Source organism: Papaver somniferum, chromosome 5 (genome assembly GCF_003573695.1).
Source record: "Papaver somniferum cultivar HN1 chromosome 5, ASM357369v1, whole genome shotgun sequence".
Classification (NCBI taxonomy): domain Eukaryota; kingdom Viridiplantae; phylum Streptophyta; class Magnoliopsida; order Ranunculales; family Papaveraceae; genus Papaver; species Papaver somniferum.
In genome coordinates, this window is record NC_039362.1 from 19254336 (window position 1) to 19273992 (window position 19657).

Genomic DNA, 19657 nt, shown 5'->3' on the forward strand with positions numbered 1-19657 from the left:
ACATCGACATGATCATATAAATGATATTGTGATTATGTATGGGTATGAGTGAAGATTTCATTCCAGGAAACAATGTTTTACATTCGTTTAAAGGAAGTAAGTTCATAAACTCGTTTTGTGAATCGAAAGGGAAATCGCTAGGCTTATTGGTATTGTTATTCATTGCAAATCTATTTTGAATTACCAATGTGTGTGTTTAGTATAACCTCTCATAAAATTGTTTATGTATCTTGGTAAAACTATTCACAAGGCCTGACTTATGTACTGGTATGATTTTTATTAGTGAAACTGATCTTAAGTAATCACTCAAGATGGTATGATCGATGCCTTGTCAATCACAACTTTTATCTAGTCATTGGGGAACCGATCCTAGCAAGATGTGAAACAAATTTGCAGGAGGGAATCGATCCTTGTAAGAGGTACAACATGATTTTAGTAGATGGGGGAACCGATCCTATGAACATGTGCAACAAGTTTGTAGTTTTGGGGGAACCGATCCTATGGACACGTGCAGCCGAATACAGTACCATAAGTTGTGGGGAACCGATCCTAGTACCTAGTCAACTGAATTTTGGTAACTAGCATGACTATGCACAGTACTCACATGGAGGTAGAACCGAACTTGTTTTGGTAGAACCGTGAAACCCATGATTGGTGATTTGATAGGATAATCAATCACATAGTTCTTGGAATTCAGACGAACCAAGTCTAAACTTGTTTAGAAGTGTGGCAAATCAATTCCAAGATTGTAAGTATGAAAAAGGACTTGCAAAGTAAGGATGTCGACATACTTTGAACATGTGCAGTAACTCTTATCATTAATTGTTCAAAGATATTCCTTAATAGCTATAGGAGAATCCCAAGATCGAAATAAATTGAGCTATTTTATTTAAGGTTTCTTAGTTTTTATATGCTAAATGCATATCTTTAGAAAATAATAATTATTAATGTGCATTTGTTGATTATAGATTTTTCTATTGGGATTTCGGTCAATATTTGGGCAGTGCATTTCCAGGAGTTATGAAAACCGATTTTGTGTTTATTGCATATCTTTGAGAATATTCGGTTTTGGAAATTACTTGGTGTCCAAACTTCCTTGTCTATGAATATTGAAGTTTTCATTTCTAGCAAACTAATCCTCAGAGCCAGCAAAACTACCTAGTTGTGTTGTTACTGGTGGAGCCGCCTATTCGGAGAGGAAAGTAACCTAATTAGGCAAAATCTCTTATGGCCGCTCAGTTTAAAGACTTCTTTGGGATTGAGAAGCTTTATTAGTACCGTTGGTGGGAAACTAGATAATTGCGGTTTATTATTAGTTTTCGATTGGTTTGATTAACTAATGGTTGTTGAATTTTGATTGCACCTAGTTTTTTTTATGCTTGAGAATCTTCTCTTCTAATATAAGATGCAATCAAACTAGATCGAAGTTTCGACGGGGATCTTTAGACTGTAGTTCTAAAGACTTCTTGTGATAAGGCAACGTTAACAGACTCCGTTCTGTGTGTGATTGATCATAAGAGATTCAAGTTGATTGTGTACAGGTGCTGATTGAAGATTAAAGAAGATTTGAAGACAAAAAGACTTTTTTGGGTTCATAATCTTTGGTGTGCACAATACTTGTTTCGGCTCGAAATAGATCCAACTATAATCGGTTTATCTTTGTGATAGACTGGATTGATTAGTTAAGTAGATGGCATCAATACACTTCTTTGCGATTAATAGTATTGATTGCATAGTATAACAATTACTTAGGTAGTTGTTGAGAGATTGATATAAGGACCCGACAAAGGAGTTTATTGGTTAAACGGAAGATCCTTTGTCAGACTCATATCACGTTGTTTGAAAAGAGTTGTTACCGAATAGGTTTGTTGTTCCTTTATTGTTTGGAATACGAACCAAAGGAATTGTTCTAAGTGCGTGACTTATTTACAAGTTTGAGGTGCAAGGATACTGAAGGAACTAGGTGAACTATAAGTTTAGTTGCTTGGTCTCAACTATACGAAGTTGATTTGATTTTGTATAGCAGCTTAGTTCTGTGAGTATTCCAAGTGCATTTGCGGTTTCCTCGTTAACAAAATCTTGTTGTTTCTTTTAATTTTCTATTTCCGCAATTATAATTGCTTTATTATAACTAGAAGTAAAATACACAAACTTTAATTCATATTTTACTTGATAGATAATTCATAGAGTTTGGTTAAGTCCGAACCTATTATCAAGTAAACATAAATTGTTGTTGTGTTGTCTCGATCTCGTATCCAGAGACAATCACACGAAGTGTGAACCGATTAGTTGTATTGTCTCGACTCAGTACATAGACAATCACTTTCAAAAAAAGACTTATAGGTGGAAAAGTTTTAGATTGAGGTATATTTGGGTACCCTCGTCTTTTCAATTGGTATCAGAGCAGGCAACCACGAAAAGATCTAACAATCTGTGTTTGGTGTGGGATTGAGTACTAGCCCATGTTGGTAGGCTTTATCAAAAGATCATGAGGGGTTCCTGTAGAAACAATATGTGAAAAAGTCACAATATGTTGAATATGTTGGTTTAGCATAAAAGCATATGTGTTTCGAGGTTTCAACTTTTGCATTGCATAGTTAAAACTGGTTTTCAACCTTTCTATGGTAAAGGTTGCTATTTGTTATTGTTCTTTTATTTTGGCGGGAGGATGACAACTTTAATGGGGGATAGTTCTAAGTGAACTTGCGCTTAATGACATATCTTAAGGGGAGAAGAGGATGCAGAATTTGAGGTAACAATCTTGTTAGTTAATTGTTTTCCTGTTTAAGAAAAGCATGATTTTATTTCATATCTTTATTGCTTTTGCTTAACAAAATTTCGGTACAATTGATGTTGATTCCATTATTTGTGCATGGATGTTTGTTTGTGATTCAATTATTTCCAGTTAAGAAAAACTATTGTTATCTTTCGTTATTGTTTGGTATCAATTGTTTAGGCTTACAAAATTTAGGTGCAATTACGGTACTATAATGTCTATGTTTGTTTAAATTGCTTCCGGTAAAGATAAATGATTATCCAAGTTGATATATTTGGTTTGTATGGATTGTTTATGGCTTAACAAAAGTGTTTCTGGATCCTTTGTTTAGTCCAAGTGATTTCCGGATAAGAGAAACTAAGTTTTTCGGATCTTAGTTAGACTTATCAAATGTGAAGGTTTCGGTTATTCAAGTCCAACCGAATGCCTTAACAAGAATTACTAGTTAACTAACCTAGCATTTGTCTTGTTTAAAAAGTGAAAGGTCTAAGTTATTTTTGAGAATAATTAGAGCCTGATGAGAAAAATAAAGTAAATTCTGATCTTTATTTTGGTCTTATTGAACAAGCGATTGTATTTGTACAATCGGTTTAGCAAGAGAACTAAGGTGCTTAGTCTATTTTTGATGTCCTAAAATTTTAAAGAAAATTGTTTCGGGCAATTGTTTCCTATATAACATGTTAAAACAAAATTACTTGTAGTTTCGGTTTTGATATTGGTTATCTAAAATGGTGTGTAAAACCCTCGTGCTCAACTCTTATAGGTTTGCAAATTCTCTTTGTGAGATTTGTAAGATCCTTTCGGTTTGTCTTTATTTTTTCGTTTCTTTGTCATTTTGTGACAAAAAGGGGGAGAAATATATGGAGTAAATTAATATTTGACTTTTTGTGAGTTGGTATCACTAAGGGAAAGGAAATTTGTGTTAAAACGTTTATTCTAACGAAAAGAGTTAAGCATAGACTAAGGGGGAGTCACATACCATATGATATGTAGTTATGAGGAACTACATGGAAATAATAAAGACGTGCGGATTGAAAATCTACCTATCTTACCTTTAGGGGGAGTATTAGCTTTGTTATTATTATAATGTCAGCAGCGGCATTTAAGGATTGAATTTAATGCAAGTTTTGTGTTGTTGAACTTGGAATCAAGCGTATGTGTATAATGAATTTTTGTAATTTGTTTATCCATATGATGTCAGAGTTTTGTCACTAAAATTGACAAAGGGGGAGATTGTTAGAGCATAGCTCGGTTGAACCCACCAAGCGTTGGTATGTCAAGTTTGGTTGTCATATTTTAGTGAATCAAAACTCATTTAAAGAGTCGTTTGATTATATACTAGAGTCAACTTCGTATAGGTTAGCTTGAAAGTGTTCGGATATGAGACTTACAAGTATTACATGAAGACTTGAAGAATGTGAAGAAGTATGGAGCTACAACGACAACATCATCCTTCCTCTTGAGGTTAGTAATATTTGACTTGAACTATGTCTTTCCCTAACGTATCTTTCAAGTCGTGCATATTGAAAGCATAATTGCGAAGCTGTGTATGATACTCTAGTTAGACATAGTATTAAGGAATACAATACGAGGTTTATTGCTTAACTATTAAACTTTGTATATAAGATATTGACATGATGATATGGATGCTATTGTGATTATGTATGGGTATGAGTGAAGATTTCATCCTAGGAAACAATTTTTTACATTCGTTTAAAGGATGTAAGTTCATAAACTCATTTTGTGAATCGAAAGGGAAATCGCTAGGCTTATTGGTATTGTTATTCATTGCAAATCTGTTTTGAATTACCAATATATGTGTTTAGTATAACCTCTCATAAACTTGTTTATGTATCTTGGTAAAACTATTCACAAGGCCTGACTTATGTATTGATATGACTTTTATTAGTGAAACCGATCTTAAGTAATCACTTAAGATGGTATGATCGATGCCTTGTCAATCACAACTTTTATCTAGTCACTGGGGAACCAATCCTAGTAAGAGGTGAAACAAATTTGCAAGAGGGAATCTATCCTTGTAAGAGGTGCAACACGATTTTAGTAGATGGGGGAACCGATCCTATGAACATGTGCAACAAGTTTGTAGTTTTGGGGGAACCGATCCTATGGACATGTGCAACCGAATACAGGTAGTTACCATAAGTTGTGGGGAACCGATCCTAGTACCTAGTCAACCGAATTTTGGTAACTAGCATGACTATGCACAGTACTCACATGGAGGTAGAACCGAACTTGTTTTGGTAGAACCCAGAAATCCATGATTGGTGGTTTGATAGGATAATCAATCACATAGTTCTTGGAATTCAGACGAACCAATTCTAAACTTGTTTAGAAGTGTGGCAAATCATTTCCAAGATTGTAAGTATGAAAAAGGACTTGCAAAGTAATGATGTTGACATACTTTGAACATGTGCAGTAACTCTTATCATTAATTGTTCAAAGGTATTCCTTAATAGCTAAAGGAGAATCCCAGGATCGAAATAAATTGAGAATCTTTTATTTAAGGTTTCTTAGTTTTTATATGCTATTTAATCTCCAACAATTAAATGGATATCTTTAGAAAATAATAATTATTAATGTGCATTTATTGTTATAGATTTTTCTATTGGGATTTCGGTCAATATTTGGGCAGTGCATTTCCAGGAGTTATGAAAACCGATTTTGTGTTTAATGCATATCTTTGAGAATATTCGGTTTTGAAAATTCCTTGGTGTCCAAACATCCTTGTCTATAAATATTGAAGTTTGCATTTCTAGCAAAGTAATCCTCAGATCCAGTAAAACTAAATAGTTGTGTTGTTACTGGTGGAGCCGCCTATTCGGAGAGGAAAGTAACCTAATTAGGCGAAATCTCTTAAGACCTCTCAGTTTAAAGACTTCTTAGGGATTGAGAAGCTCTATTAGTACCGTTGGTGGGAAACTAGGTTTATAATTAGTTTTCGATTGATTTGATTGACTAACGGTTGTTGAATCTTGATTGCACCTTGTTTGTTTATGCTTGAGAATCTTCTCTTTTGATATAAGATTTACTCAAACTAGATCGAAGTTTCGACGGGGATCTTTAGAATGTTTGTAGTTCTAAAGACGTCTTGTGATAATAAAACGTTAACAGACTCCATTCTGTGTGTGATTGGTCACAAGAGATTCAAGTTGATTGTGTGCGGGTGTTGATTGAAGATTAAAGAATATTTGAAGACAAAAAGAATTTTTTGGGTTCATAATCTTTGGTGTGCACAATACTTGTTTCTTATGGAAAGAGATCCAACTATAATCGATTTATCTTTGTGATACATTGGATTGATTAGTTGAGTAGATGGTATCAATACACTTCTTTGTGATTAATAGCATAGTCTAACAATTACTTAGGTAGTTGTTGAGAGATTGATATAAGGACCCGACAAAGGAGTTTATTGGTTAAACGGAAGAGCCTTTCTCAGACTCATATCACGTTTTTTGAAAAGAGTTGTTACTGAACAAATTTGTTGTTCCTTTACTGTTTGTAATACGAACCAAAGGAATTGTTCCAAGTGCATGACTTATTTACAAGTTGGAGGCGCAGGGATACTGAAGGAACTAGGTGAACTATAGGTTTAGTTGCTTGGTCTCAACTATACGAAATTGGTTTGATTTTGTATAGCGGCTTAATTCTAAGAGTATTCAATTCTGGACTAGGTCCCGGGGTTTTTCTGCATTTGCGGTTTCCTCGTTAACAAAATCTTGTTGTTTCTTTTACTTTTCTATTTCCGCAATTATAATTGCTTTATTATAATTAGAAGTAAAATACACAAACGTTAATTCCTATTTTACTTGATAGACAATCCCTAAAGTTTGGTTAATTCTGAACCTATTATTCAAGTAAACATAATTTGTTGTTGTATTGTCTCGATCTCGTATCCGTAGACAATCACACCAAGTGTGAACCGACTAGTTGTATTGTCTCGACTCAGTCCATAGACAATCACTTTCAGAAAAGGACTTATACGTGGAAAAGTTTTAGATTGAGGTATATTTGGGTACCCTCGTATTTTCAATAGTCCATGTGGTGAAAGAAGGAAAAACTACATTATTCATGTTTCTTATAAGGTATGATTTATGCATATATCATACAAAATGTGACTGATTGAATTGCCACCTTAGCGAGGTTTTAAGTAACTGTTGTCATGTTAGTTGGCATATTTTCTTTCCATCGTACTCGTTGCGTTCTGCTTTATACATTGTCGTGTAATTTTCTTAGAAATCAAAATTTAAATTCTTATTCATGTTTCTATTTGAAATTATCAAATACATGGCATGCTAAGAAAATAGGTATTTTTGTTGGTCACAAAAGGACAAAATAACTTGGTGTAACCTTGATATTACTAATATGACCTTAAATATCAACCATTACTATACATATGTATTGAAGATTAAAAAGGTATATTAAATTAATACTTACATATCTTATACTAATATAAAGAAAAGAAGTATTTTGGTTGGTCATAAATGGACAAAATAACTTGGTATAACCTTGATATTACTAATATGACTTTAAATATCTACCACTATTATACATATGTATTGAAGGTTAAAAAGGTACATTAAATTAATACTTACGTATCCAACCTTATATATTCACATATTCACAGAAATGCTATTGTTATAAAAATACATCAAATTTTTTTAAAAATTTGATATCTTTTGAAACATCCATCTGATTTTTGTAAAATTAACATATTTGAAAATCTCTTTGAAATACCTACGTAATGAGTACAAATAAGAATATTAAATTTTATTTTACGAAAAAAATATCATTGTTATCAAATTTGGTGTTGTTAAAAGAGTAAAGTTCAAGCATGTGCATCGCACATGTGGCATCACTAGTATTGATAAAATGAGCAACATTAAGATCATAAGGATACATTGAATTTTGTCATTTGAACTCACGTTGTTGGTGATTAAAGCCTACACTCCAAGTTTAATCAACTGAAAGTTTTTGTGACGCTCTTTTTTTTGTCTCTCTCTTTTCTCAAAAACTAGGGGGAAAAAACCCATCAACTTCTTCTTCTTCCTTTGCTCAGATCTAGAGCGATATTGGATATTAGAGCGATTTTATCTTCACTATTTGGGCGATTTTATCTGCACTTTTAGAGTGTTTCTTTCTAACGATTTGTTCGTGTTTGGTTTTCTTGATAAAAATACATCGGCGATTCAGCACGGGCGTAGATCAAATTTATCATCATCAGAAATATCGATCTAGGTTTCCGGGTTAGACGCTGCACATAAAGAATTTTTGGGCAAATCACTCCTCTATCGTAGGAGCATCTCTTTTCGAAGAAGAAGATTTATCAAAATGGTTGAATTATGATTTCGAGTACCATTTCTTCTCCAATATCAAAGTACAAGATTTGGGTGCTATCGTGGTAGATCGCTTTTTCTCTTCGCGATTTATTTACGTTTTGTATATTTCTTTGTATTTGTACCATGTTATGATATACTTGCTTCCCTTTAAAACCATCATGTAAACGTTTCTTGTGGAATGGAATACCTATGTTTGATGATCAAAAAAAAAAAAATGTGTCGGCTCAAGCTAGAACAACTAATAGATAGAATGCATAATGTCATCATATAATTGGGTCGACTGACGGGAGGGTCCGAAGTGCCCGAAGGGTGGGAGTCCTTTTTATGACCACTTATTTTTTTCTTTTGTAAAATGAAGCATAACGCAAATGTGCATTTCGATAAAAAGATTGTAAATGGTTTGTTGTGTTCAATATTTTGGTTACTTTTCACTGGACAAAATTGTCCCTCGCTGTCAGTCCAATTACCATAACTCTATACATACTATTTTTCCAGGGGTATATTTGGCAAGCAAACTAGAATATAATATATCTAAAAATCCGTGCCATGGAATTTTACAAATTTTATCTCGTTGGAAAGATTTTAAATGGATCTACACAATGAGTACAAACAACAATATCGAATTTATAGTTTTTACGAAAAATTCGGAGGTGTTTATCCTTTTAGGCACAATTTTTCGAAAGTCGAATGTATATCCATTATGAAAACCACCAAAAAGGATGTATAACACATTATGCAACCATATTTTGGTTTATGCATCAATTAATTTTTTTGTTACAACTAATAAAACGATGTACTTCATCCGTTTCAGGAAAAGTGAAACTTTCACTTTAGGCACAAATTTTATTTTACAGTCCAATTGCAGTGATGTTTCATTTTTCTTCGGTCAGTCATCCCCACAGTGGTAGCGGTGTTCTAGTTAAGAGCATATTCTTTAATACAATCTATCACTTGTGTGTCGAAACATTCACAAGTGATGAATATGATTTATTATTTCGCCATTTGGGTTTTAGGAGTTATGTTACTATGATATTTTGCATCAACATGTGATTAAAAGAAAAAATTAATTAGTGTATAGTGTTTCATGTACTACAATCAATTAGTGCAGGATAATACTGGTTCACATAGACATAAAAACAAAAAGTTTAAGCTCATGAAGATCGTGTGTACTGAATCAATGACAAGAACAACAAATTTAAACTAGATCCATAAATAAATTCAGAAAAGTTATATACTCAAACAAATTGATTGGTAAAATCAAATAAGATCGAACAAAACAAAACACTAACGAAATCAATAAAATCATCGAAAGTAAGACTACATAATGAGACACTCAACATCAATTACACCAATATGAGAAATAAAAACAATCACCAGATGTACTTTTTCGATCTTCTACACATCTTGCCCAATCAGCATCTGAGTAGGTAACAAGACTATTATTAGTGTCCATTGAATATGACATACCATAGTATGTGATACCTCTGACCTATTTGATGATTTTTTTAATAGTGTTTAGATGTGATTCTTTCGGATTTGCTTGAAATATAACACAACATCCTACACTGAAAGCAATATATGGTCTATTTGCAGTTAAATTCAATAGACTTCCTATCATCGATCGATACAACTTCTGATCGACAGACTTCTCACTAGGATCAAATTGAAGTTTTCCAGTGGTTGGCATTGGAGTTGCCATATGGTTGCATCCCTTAGATCATTTTTTTCGACCAAGTTTCTAGCATATTTTTCTTAGGATAGAAGAATATTGTCGTTTTGTTGTTGAATTTGTAAGCGTAGAAAGTATGATAGTTCTCCAACATTACTCATCTCGATTTCTCCACTCATAAGATTTAGGAATTCGTCAGTGAGATTTTTGTGCTGCAATAACATTCTTTCAATTTCATTTGGTAAAGAGAGTCTTATCAGCACCACCTCTAGAGGATCCCTTTTGAAGTAAAAAAGATGTTAATTTATCATACCAAGCTCTTGGAGCTTGTTTTAGACCACATAATGCCTTTTTGAGTTTAAGTACATGGTCGGGAAATAAGGGATCTTCAAATCCTTTAGGTATTTTATTTTGCGGATGTTTTACAGTGTTGAATGTAGAATTTTAAAGGTGGAATTTATGGATCTAGGGGATTTAGTAAAATTACATCTCTCTATGTATGTATGGTTGTTTGAATCCTTGGAATCACGTTTCCTGCGAGATTCAATTTTCCAGTAAATCCCCCCCCCCCCAAGATTTGCTGAGAAACTTATCAAGGGATTTATGAACCTGCTTTTTTTTAACTCTAAATTCCATATATATGCAATTTTAAGAATTGAGGGTAACGCCAAACGGTACAAAGACTTTAATACAAAAACTCTATAAATCCTAGGAATTTTAGTTGAGTTACCAAACATGCAAAAAATTTATATGAATCTCAGATTTATAATCCCATGGAATTATAAAGAAACCTATCATAGGGGTTCCAAGGATTTGGTTTTGAGGGCTCCTATGAATTCGACTATCCCAAATGTGGATGTAGGGAGACCTATTTTGTTATCAAAAAATACAAAAATATCCATTGAAAATCTAAAAAATTACCAAACCTAAATGTAAGTAAATCAAAAACAAAACCTAAACTAAACCTGATTGGAAAAAAAAAAGGAAAAAAAAACCTAAAAATAAACCCACTCGTCTCTTCTTCTCCTCCATCGCCATTTTTTTTCACTTCAACAACGTTTAGTGATCGATTCTCAGCCAGTAATAATTTTAATTGGGTAAGAATCAAAAACCCAATCCTTTTTTAATGTTTTTGATCCGATGGATCAAATTAGAGATTGAAAAATTAGTTTAAGAACTCAATACAATTAGAAAATTTTCTCACCGTATAAATTTTTTATAGTTGGGAAAATATGAACTCCCAACCGTAAAATCTTTATTATTTTTTGTATACGGGGAAAACCCAACCGTAAGTTGCCCTGGTTTTGTATACGTTTGGGAAAAATATGAACTCCTAACCGTAAGTGCTTAACTAACTTTTGCATACGGCTGGGAAACCCAACCGTAAGTTACCTAGTTTGGTATATGGTTGGAAAACCCAAACGTAACTCCAGTTTTCAAAATAAAAATAAAATAAAAAAATCCACGTGATTTTGATTTCAAATATAAATTGTAAGTCAAATGATTAATTTATCTTGTTACTAATCTTACTTAATTTAGTTAAACTTAATTATTGGGATAAGTGGTTTTGGATTTACTGTTTCGTGACCCGTTTTTTTGTCATTGTATGAGCCCTCAGAACCAGAATCTTGGAATCCCTATATAGGTTTCATTATAAATTACTGAAAACAATGAATTCTGCAAACAAACCCACCATTAGTGTATTTTCTTTTTTGAATTGTGCGATCATTCTGCAAGGGTCGGGAGCATGGTTTTTAAAAGCATACGCTTTGCTTCAAATTTCAGCATTCCGCTTCGAAGCGGTCATGTGAAGCGCATCTTTCATGAAACGTAAGCTTCACACTTCAGAGCGTACGCTTCGCTTCAAATTTCAACATTTCACTGGTCATGTGAAGCGCATCTTTCATGAAGCTATAAAATTTTCGCCTAATTTTGATTTATTTATTTTTTTAATTTTTTAAGAGGGAATTGAAAACCCACCTCCCACTAGTATGGATTAGGTTGAACTGGTGTACACACGCTTTGTTTTAGATAAAAATTAGACTTATATAAATTTTTTATATATATTATCTTCCTAATAAATTTATAATTACTAGTTACGACTAACTTATTTATAAGAAAACATCTGCTTCAAACATCAACCATGAAGGGACGCTTCACGCTTCGACATACGCATCGCTTCCTAAAAATGAAAAACACTTCACGCTTTTTGGTCGGGAGCCCCACATCATTTTGAGCCCTACCCCATAGCGTTGGCGAAAGTGAATTTTAACGCTGTCTACAACAATTCTACTGCACTGACGTGGCACCCCTTGGACCCCACCAAAAACCCACCGTAACGCATCAAGCAGTGGACGGCCGTGATGTTAACACATCAGCAGATGTAACAAAACATAATCCCGCCCAAAGCGTCTTTCGCTGAAAACTGCACTAAAGAGGGTTTTCTCATCACAGATTTTGGGGTTTTCTCCTCTCTCATTTCTTATTCTCCACCCATACAATCTCTTAAAACCTATCTCGAAAGTTCATCTTCAGGCTTGTTCGTGGGTCGAAAGATTAGCGCGGTCTGATTATAAGGTTAGTATCTATCGAATTGACGAATGTAAGGTTATATTTAGGGAATCGTAGGTTTCAAAGAATCTTATGAAGCTAATCTTGAGAGTTCATCCTCAGGCTTGTTCGTGAGTGAAAGATTTAGCATAACCAGAGCGATCCCATTCTAAGGTTAGTTTCTATTGACGAATTTAGGCTTATTTTGGAAATTTTAGGTTCAATTTTGGATGGATGATTATGATGGTGTATTTTGATGATTGTAGGTTTAATTCTAGGTTTGATTAGGTGGTGGCGTATGTTTGTATCTTCGTTGATCTTGGTTATTTTCCTTTCTGATTTATAGTAAGCCTGGTTTGTTCATGATCCGGATGTTATATATGCTGCTTTTTCTCCTCTTGATAATGATCTTTATAGTAACAATTGATTAAAAGTAGTAACTAAATCCTTTGTTGTATTTGTGGTTATAATGTGTTTTTTTTTTCTTGGATTGAATCTTAAGTGTAGGTCATTAATATGCTGGCTACAAAAGCCTCTTATGATTTGTTCCTCTAGAGGAGATATATTGTTATTATGTTATTGGTTCTTAGTTTGTTCAGTCCTAGTTTTGTTATACTTCTATAGCAACTTGACTTCTTTCGTGGTGCAGTAGTAAAAATGTTAGAGAAAGACAAACAGTTGGAGATTCATCGAGATGTACTTTGCATCTGCAGACGCCCATCAGCTGTTAGAGTTAAACAGCTAAAGGTTTCATTCTCATCACTTAAACCTTCCAATAGTAATAATATTACTTTTAGACGTGGTTGAAGTTATATGATACGTCTTGCAGTGTCAGAGAGAAGGATGTACCTTGTGGCTGCACCAGCAATGTTATCGTCGCAAATATTGCCCATATTGTTGTCTGGAGATGCTGAATCCCTTTTGTGTTACGTCAGCCATCCTTGTCCCACCCACTGTGCTGTTTGAATCTGATGAAAAACTTGTCGGGCGTGGCAAGTTTAGGCTGACACCAACTCAACAGCAAATGGTAGTTTTACCAGAGAATCAAATTCAGATGTGGTGCATGAGATTTGAGGATGACCAATCTGGTACCCAGTGGCCGTTAAACTCCTTCCTTATGGTTAACGGTAGGTCTTTTAAAGGAGTGTCCTGTATTGTGGGCTTTCCTATTGAACACACTTCATTTTTGTGATACACCCTTTCTGTTTTATAGAGAGCCCTTTGGCAATGGAAACAGCACTATCCGCCAGCACTCATGATCACTGCATCACTGTAAGTGTCTTCTTCACATTATATTAAATTAATAAATTTTGATTCTGCATTATCATTTCAGTTTGAAACAATCTCGCCTAATTTAGTTTCGCCTCAGATTTTAGACATTGAAAAGCAAGGAACCAATTCTGTTGTGCTGATGGGGGATCCTGATCCTAAATCAGGATCTGATTTCTGTTTTGGAGTGAGGATCGGGAAACAGCTCTCAGAAGAAATGGTAATATTCATTGTATTTGTGTTACACTGTTACTTATGTTATTTTTGATTATTAGTTTTACTCGTTGAAAGTAGCAATGATGTTTGGCTAGCATAACTGCTTATGTCTTTGCAATTAGTTTGTCGTTTCCAAACAGAACTTTTTAGGAGATTTAAAGGATTTTCAAGTATAATTACTGTGTAGTAAATTGGATTGGGTTCTGTCTAGAGATTTTGAGCAAACCATCTAATTTGAAGAATCCTGATAGGGAAAGGTTTTCACATGTTATGTTAGTTCTTTGTTAAGTATTATCAAATATGCTATTAGTGGAAATGTTGATTGTTCGCAAGATCATTGATATTTTCTAACAAAAATTGACTTGTTAGGTGTCGCAAAATATTGTTGCTGAATCTTTTGAAGGGGCGGTTGATCGTTGTATTAAGATATTAACAAAAGGGGGGTCTGGTGCAGATATGATACAGCTCTATAAACTCAACCTAGTGTGTCCCGTAAGTTAAACACCTCGCATGTGGTTTCGTGAAGTGATAGTAGTATCGCTATCCGTGATGATTGGGGACATTTGGGTATAACTTTCAAAGAGATCCTAAGTATGTTTGTTAATCTTATTGTCTCTGATACAGTTGAGCCGGTCAAAAGTCAAGTGTCCAGCGCGTTTGAGAGGTTGTCAACATATGAGCTCGTTTGACCTTATAAGCTTCTTGAAATACACTAGATCACATAAGGAGGTAACCATCGCTTGCGTTTGTTTGCTTTTTGTTTTGTTTTCTTATCTTTTTTTGTCCTTATTTTGCTGGGTTTTTTTTTTTTGTTTGTTCTTATATTTCTGTTTGGATGCAGTGGTGTTGCCCCATTTGCAACAGGAAGTACCCCTCTTTCGCGCTGGTTTTGGATGGATTTCTTATGCCAATTGTTTCGGCATTGCCTGAAAATGTAGAAGGAATTGAAGTCCAAGCTGACGCGCCTTTTTGAAAGTGGAGGGAGGAGCCAACTGGAGTCAACCTCAGTCTGCTTATGTCATTGCCCAAGAGGAGGTGGTAGGACCTGAAATTGTGCCTATCTTTTCCTCTTCAGATGAGGAGAATGTTGATGTCGTTGTGTCAGCTGATCCCCTGGCAAATGAAGAGAATGTTGATGTTGTTGTGTCAGCTGATCCCCTGGCAAATGAAGAGAATGTTGATGTCGTTGTGTCAGCTGATCCCCTGGCAGATGAAGGGAATGTTGATGTCGTTGTGTCAGATCCCCTGGCCCTGGGCTTATTGAGTCAGTATGGTACCGACTCGGAGTGAAGAGGGGTTAGTTTCTCTTCTCTTACTTTCCACTTTTAATCTTTCGATTTCTAGCGTTCTGTGTACTACTGCTTGGTAGAGTATTAAAATTTAGAGTGTGCAACACTAGTAATCTCTGAGCTATGTTTCTACTGAATGGTAGAGGGCTTTCTACTGAATGGTGTAGTGCTTTCTTTACCGTTGGTATATGATTATTTGATGTATCCTGGAAGTAGATTCTTGAAAATCTTGGAAGGGAATGAGGTTGTTCGTCGATAATGATGTTTATGCTATTACTATCTAAGTTAACTGTGATGACTTAATATTGTTTGTTGCTAAATAGTAAAGGTCTTTGTGGTGGTTGAGTGTCCCAGTTACAGTGTTTACTTTGTAGGTCATTGTTGTGTAGAGTTTTAGCTGTGGAGAATTTTATTAAATGATCTGTTAGTGGTGTGGCACAGACATCAGAAAGGATGTGACTGTAGTGTGTTGTATGCTTGGGTTTTGGGAAATGTGGATGTTGCTAAGTGCAACTTTTGATACTACTTATTATGGTTTGACCAATGTTCCCTGTCCTCCAGAAAGTCTGTTTAATGTCTTTTTTTTTTTTGAATTGGGAACCCCCTGTTTAATGTCGTACATGCTTTGTGAATATATCTAGGTAAGTCAATGACCAAATGATATGATATCCGAAATATGCTATTTGTAACTGTATAAAAGAAGGATATTATGTCATTTAATTTTTTTCTCTTTGGGGTTTGTGTTGTAATCTTTCCCAGCTTTGTTCATAGGATTAGCCTGAATGTGACTCAGTATGGTAGAACCACATGAATTAGCGAATCACAAATTTTCTCAGACGCATATCCTTGTTTACGGGGAGTTTTTGTTCTTGCGTGATTGAAACAGGGCTAATGCTTTTGGGTCATGACTCAATTTTTAACTAGAGGAGGCTCTTTCTTGTAGGGCACATGAGCTAGCAAACAGTTTGTTTGCTTGACCACATGAATTCATATGCTGTGTTCGTGTTGCCAGCTACATTGTCTTATGCTTATTTGGCTTGTTCTTTGTTAGTTTCTGTGGCCATTTATCACCAGTTCCCTATATTTGTTGTAAAATCTGATTAAGGTCCTGTCTTATATTTTGCAGCTCCTTGGTGACACGAAGATTGAATATCACAAGTCTGAACCAAACATCAGTTCCCATATCATTTGTTTGATATGTTTCTGCTTGCACCTAATGCATGCCTTGTGGTACATTTATTTTGTATCTTCTCTTAAATGACCCAAGAGTCTAAGACTATCCCAACAGTTAACATAGAAATTTTCATCGTATTACTTTACTTTTGGAAAGCCTGTTCCTTTGAATTGATGGTACCACTAAGGGTGCACTTATGGTAAAAAGTTTGAAATATTTCAATTTTCACAGGAGCACAACCAAAACAAATGAGATGAAGGCGAAAGACAGTGAACTTTTGGTTTTATACTAGGATTTTTTTGCAACCTAAAGCTAAATATAGCTTAGTATTTCCGGCTTTCATGACTGGCTGCTCTGAAGTGAAAATGTTTGTCCAATGGCCCAACGATGCTCCTTGATTATTATTATTTTTTATCTATTCAAACAACTTATTTAGTATTTTGGTTTTCAAAACTGAACTTTATCAGTGAGACACGTAACTGAAGAGAGACAGAGCTCTAAATTCGAATAGAACTTAAATTAGACGTATACCAACGGCCTAACATACAGCTGCATCTCTGCTAATCTTCCCAAGTGATTGACGTGATTCTTGCAATGCCTCCAAGTTTCCAAAGCTTGGAAAATCCAAACTTAGAGACTTACAGATGAAATTTGTACTATGTGAAAACAGGCGTCTCTCCATCACATAAACTTCCAGAAGCAAACTTTGTCTGTCTTTCTTTTCTGACCCACAAATCTATATCCAAGGATAAAATAACAACACAATCCAAACAGAAGAACCTTTCGTGCATAGATTAGAAATGAAGAACCAATGTTAAAAGAAAAATTGCTCTGACCTTTCCGTCGACCTTTTTTTTTCTCTCCTGCAAACTTCTGTGATTAACATTGCGAGTAGGAATTTACATGAAAACTAATGAAATAACGTATGGACTCCACACCAAACATACAAATTTCGCAGTAAATCATTTACTAGGTGGGTGGGGAACCCTTGAATTTAATGTTTTACATCCTCTAACTTTTCTGAATGAGCTGATGAATCCCAAAGGCAGTGAATTCTTTATTGGACTCTAATACTTTTTGGAAAATTTTGTCTATTTATATTTCAAATTTTGAGTCTAATATTCTAAGATGGAGAGGAGAGGTACTGAACAAAGTTTTCTTTTCTAACAAATCTGCTTACTCCCCGATTTGAAACTAGGTATCACCCGGCCTAGAGTTGAGCTGATGCAAGGAGACACCTCAATGAACTTGTAACTTCCAATTAATTTTGGTAGACCATGGTCTTGAGGGGACCATGATTTTATTAGGCCACCTTCCCTATAGTGATAAGGGATGTCCTAAAACGTTGAAATGACTAACCTACCCTTAACCTAATTTAATTTAAAACCAACCTAATAATCACTTATATATATAACCACCACCTCCTCCCACCACCACCGCCCACCACCGCCGATTACCACCGCCGATTATCACCACCACCAACCACCGATTACCACCATCACCACCACCGCCGATTATCACCACCACCAACCACCGATTACCACCACCATCTCCTCCCACCACCACCGCCACCGCCATCAATGCAATCGCAATTAAGTTCGGTTACATAATAATTTTATCGAGTATAAAAGACGCCAGCCGCAACCTGATTCTGCCATGGGACCACTCCGGAGGTATTTTCCAACAAACCCTTCACTTTAATTTGATTTTGATTGCTTAAATCGAATAGAAATCATCAAAATAAGGTTTTAATAGGAGTTACAGAGCCATGTTCGGTTAGGCCGATTTTCCAAAAAACTCTAGTTTACTAACCGAACTTCTTGAAAATGAAGAACACGAAGAACAATTCGGTTATATTGGATTTAAAACTAAGTCACCGAACTCTCTGTTCGGTTGTTTCGCAAAAAGTTTTAAAACTACAAAGTAACCGAACTCCACCCTTAGAACAAAAAAAAAACAAATCCAGTCTAACCGAACTGTGTTGTTGTGGCCACTATGTTGAGTTCCAAAATAACCGAACTTAGCCAATAGAGTTCGGTTTGTTCGCAAAAACTTTTAAAACTACAAAGTAACCGAACTTAGCCAATAGATGCTGGAACTTCACATTTTTTTTGTTTGTTAAGTTCGGTAACTTCATAATTTTATCGCAGAAACCGAACTCAGAGTTCGGTTGGTTAGCTGTTAGGTTCAAGTTTGCGAAAGAACCGAACTTTGTAAACTTATATACTCTTATATTACGTAAAGTTCGGTTAGATCAAAAGTACATGCAGTTTGCTAACCAACCGAACTTTGTACACCAAAGTTCGGTTAGTTGAGAACCAACCGAACATAACGTTGTAACTCCTAGAAATACTATTATTTGAGAGGTCGGTAACCTGCGTGTTTGGAACAAGTAACCGAACTACACTTTCAGATGAGTTCGGTTACTTGTTCATCTCACGGGGCAACCGAACTACAGCTTCAGATGAGTTCGGTTACTTGTTCTTCATATAAAGTAACCGAACTGTTCAAAATCCAGTTCAAATCCGGATCATTTTGAAGATTAACAAATATTCTAGGAGAGGATGAAGATGAAGAATCAGATGAGTTTTCATCATTTGAATACTCAAACTTAGTGAATTGGAAAAAAAAATATTTTCCATGTTTTTATCCTTCATCTTCTCTAACTCTACTCTCTCAATAATTCTACTCAACTAATAATAAACCCATCTTTTAATTTAATCTCACTAATTGTGTTTAACTAAATCATTCACTAATCATAACCTAAAATTAAGTAAAAGGGTAGATTAGATATTAATTAAATAACTAGATATGGGGTGACCTAAAATTACTTCTAATGCCTTTACCCAAAATAAAACCATGGTCCCCCCAAAAAAACCATGGTCCCCAAAAAATCGTTCAACTTTTAAGAATTATAGAGAAGAATTTTTAATTTTGTTACAGGGCCTATGGCCCATGGATGTACAGTCCATCTAATTACCTAAAGTTTTCCTTTATATGTATATAATGTAATCTATATGTAATATAACAACTATACTCTCTTTAATAAGATGATTCTCCTTCTTGCCTCTTCACCTCTCTTTTTCCTTAAACACGTTATCAAGCACGAGCTCTAACCCTGCCGCAAAAACAATTTTTTCTTCTCTAAATCGGTTATCACCAAATCCGCGAATGCTACTTCGGTAAAGCTTTATTATAGTTTGATTTTGGCACTTTTATTTATCTCTTGGTAAAGCTCTATTATAGTTTGATTTTGGCACTTTTATTTATCCCATTTTCAATCATCCGATTGTGTAAAAGCCCAAAAGGTATGCCTAAATTTCTCTCTAATTTTGTTTTAATGGTTTTGGACATGTG

General features: G+C 34.8%; 1 protein-coding gene across 2 annotated transcripts; it reads left to right on the forward strand.

The window, feature by feature from the left end:
• The first annotated feature begins 12247 nt into the window (after nucleotides 1–12247).
• LOC113277307 (E3 SUMO-protein ligase SIZ1-like) lies at nucleotides 12248–16701 on the forward strand. 2 transcript variants are annotated; one of them, XM_026526432.1, is made up of 10 exons: nucleotides 12251–12379; nucleotides 12476–12526; nucleotides 13002–13099; nucleotides 13182–13479; nucleotides 13566–13624; nucleotides 13722–13841; nucleotides 14207–14329; nucleotides 14462–14566; nucleotides 14679–15133; nucleotides 16253–16700. In XM_026526432.1, exons 3-9 carry the CDS (start codon nucleotides 13010–13012, stop codon nucleotides 14808–14810), a joined length of 927 nt encoding a protein of 308 aa, XP_026382217.1. In that variant the 5' UTR covers nucleotides 12251–12379; nucleotides 12476–12526; nucleotides 13002–13009; the 3' UTR covers nucleotides 14811–15133; nucleotides 16253–16700. The 2 variants fall into 2 exon arrangements, with proteins under 2 accessions (XP_026382219.1, XP_026382217.1); XM_026526434.1 differs by lacking the exon at nucleotides 12476–12526 and having other exon boundaries at nucleotides 12248–12379; nucleotides 16253–16701.
• The last annotated feature ends 2956 nt before the right edge of the window (nucleotides 16702–19657 follow it).

What these genes read in the sequence shown, in the direction of transcription:
- LOC113277307 (XM_026526434.1), top strand. Translation starts at nt 13,010, where the DNA reads ATGTTAGAGAAAGACAAACAGTTGGAGATTCATCGAGATGTACTTTGC. An exon ending in CTCATGATCACTGCATCACT is followed by an intron (nt 13,625 to 13,721) that starts GTAAGTGTCTTC and finishes GTTTCGCCTCAG; the next exon opens with ATTTTAGACATTGAAAAGCA. An exon ending in AACAGCTCTCAGAAGAAATG is followed by an intron (nt 13,842 to 14,206) that starts GTAATATTCATT and finishes TTGACTTGTTAG; the next exon opens with GTGTCGCAAAATATTGTTGC.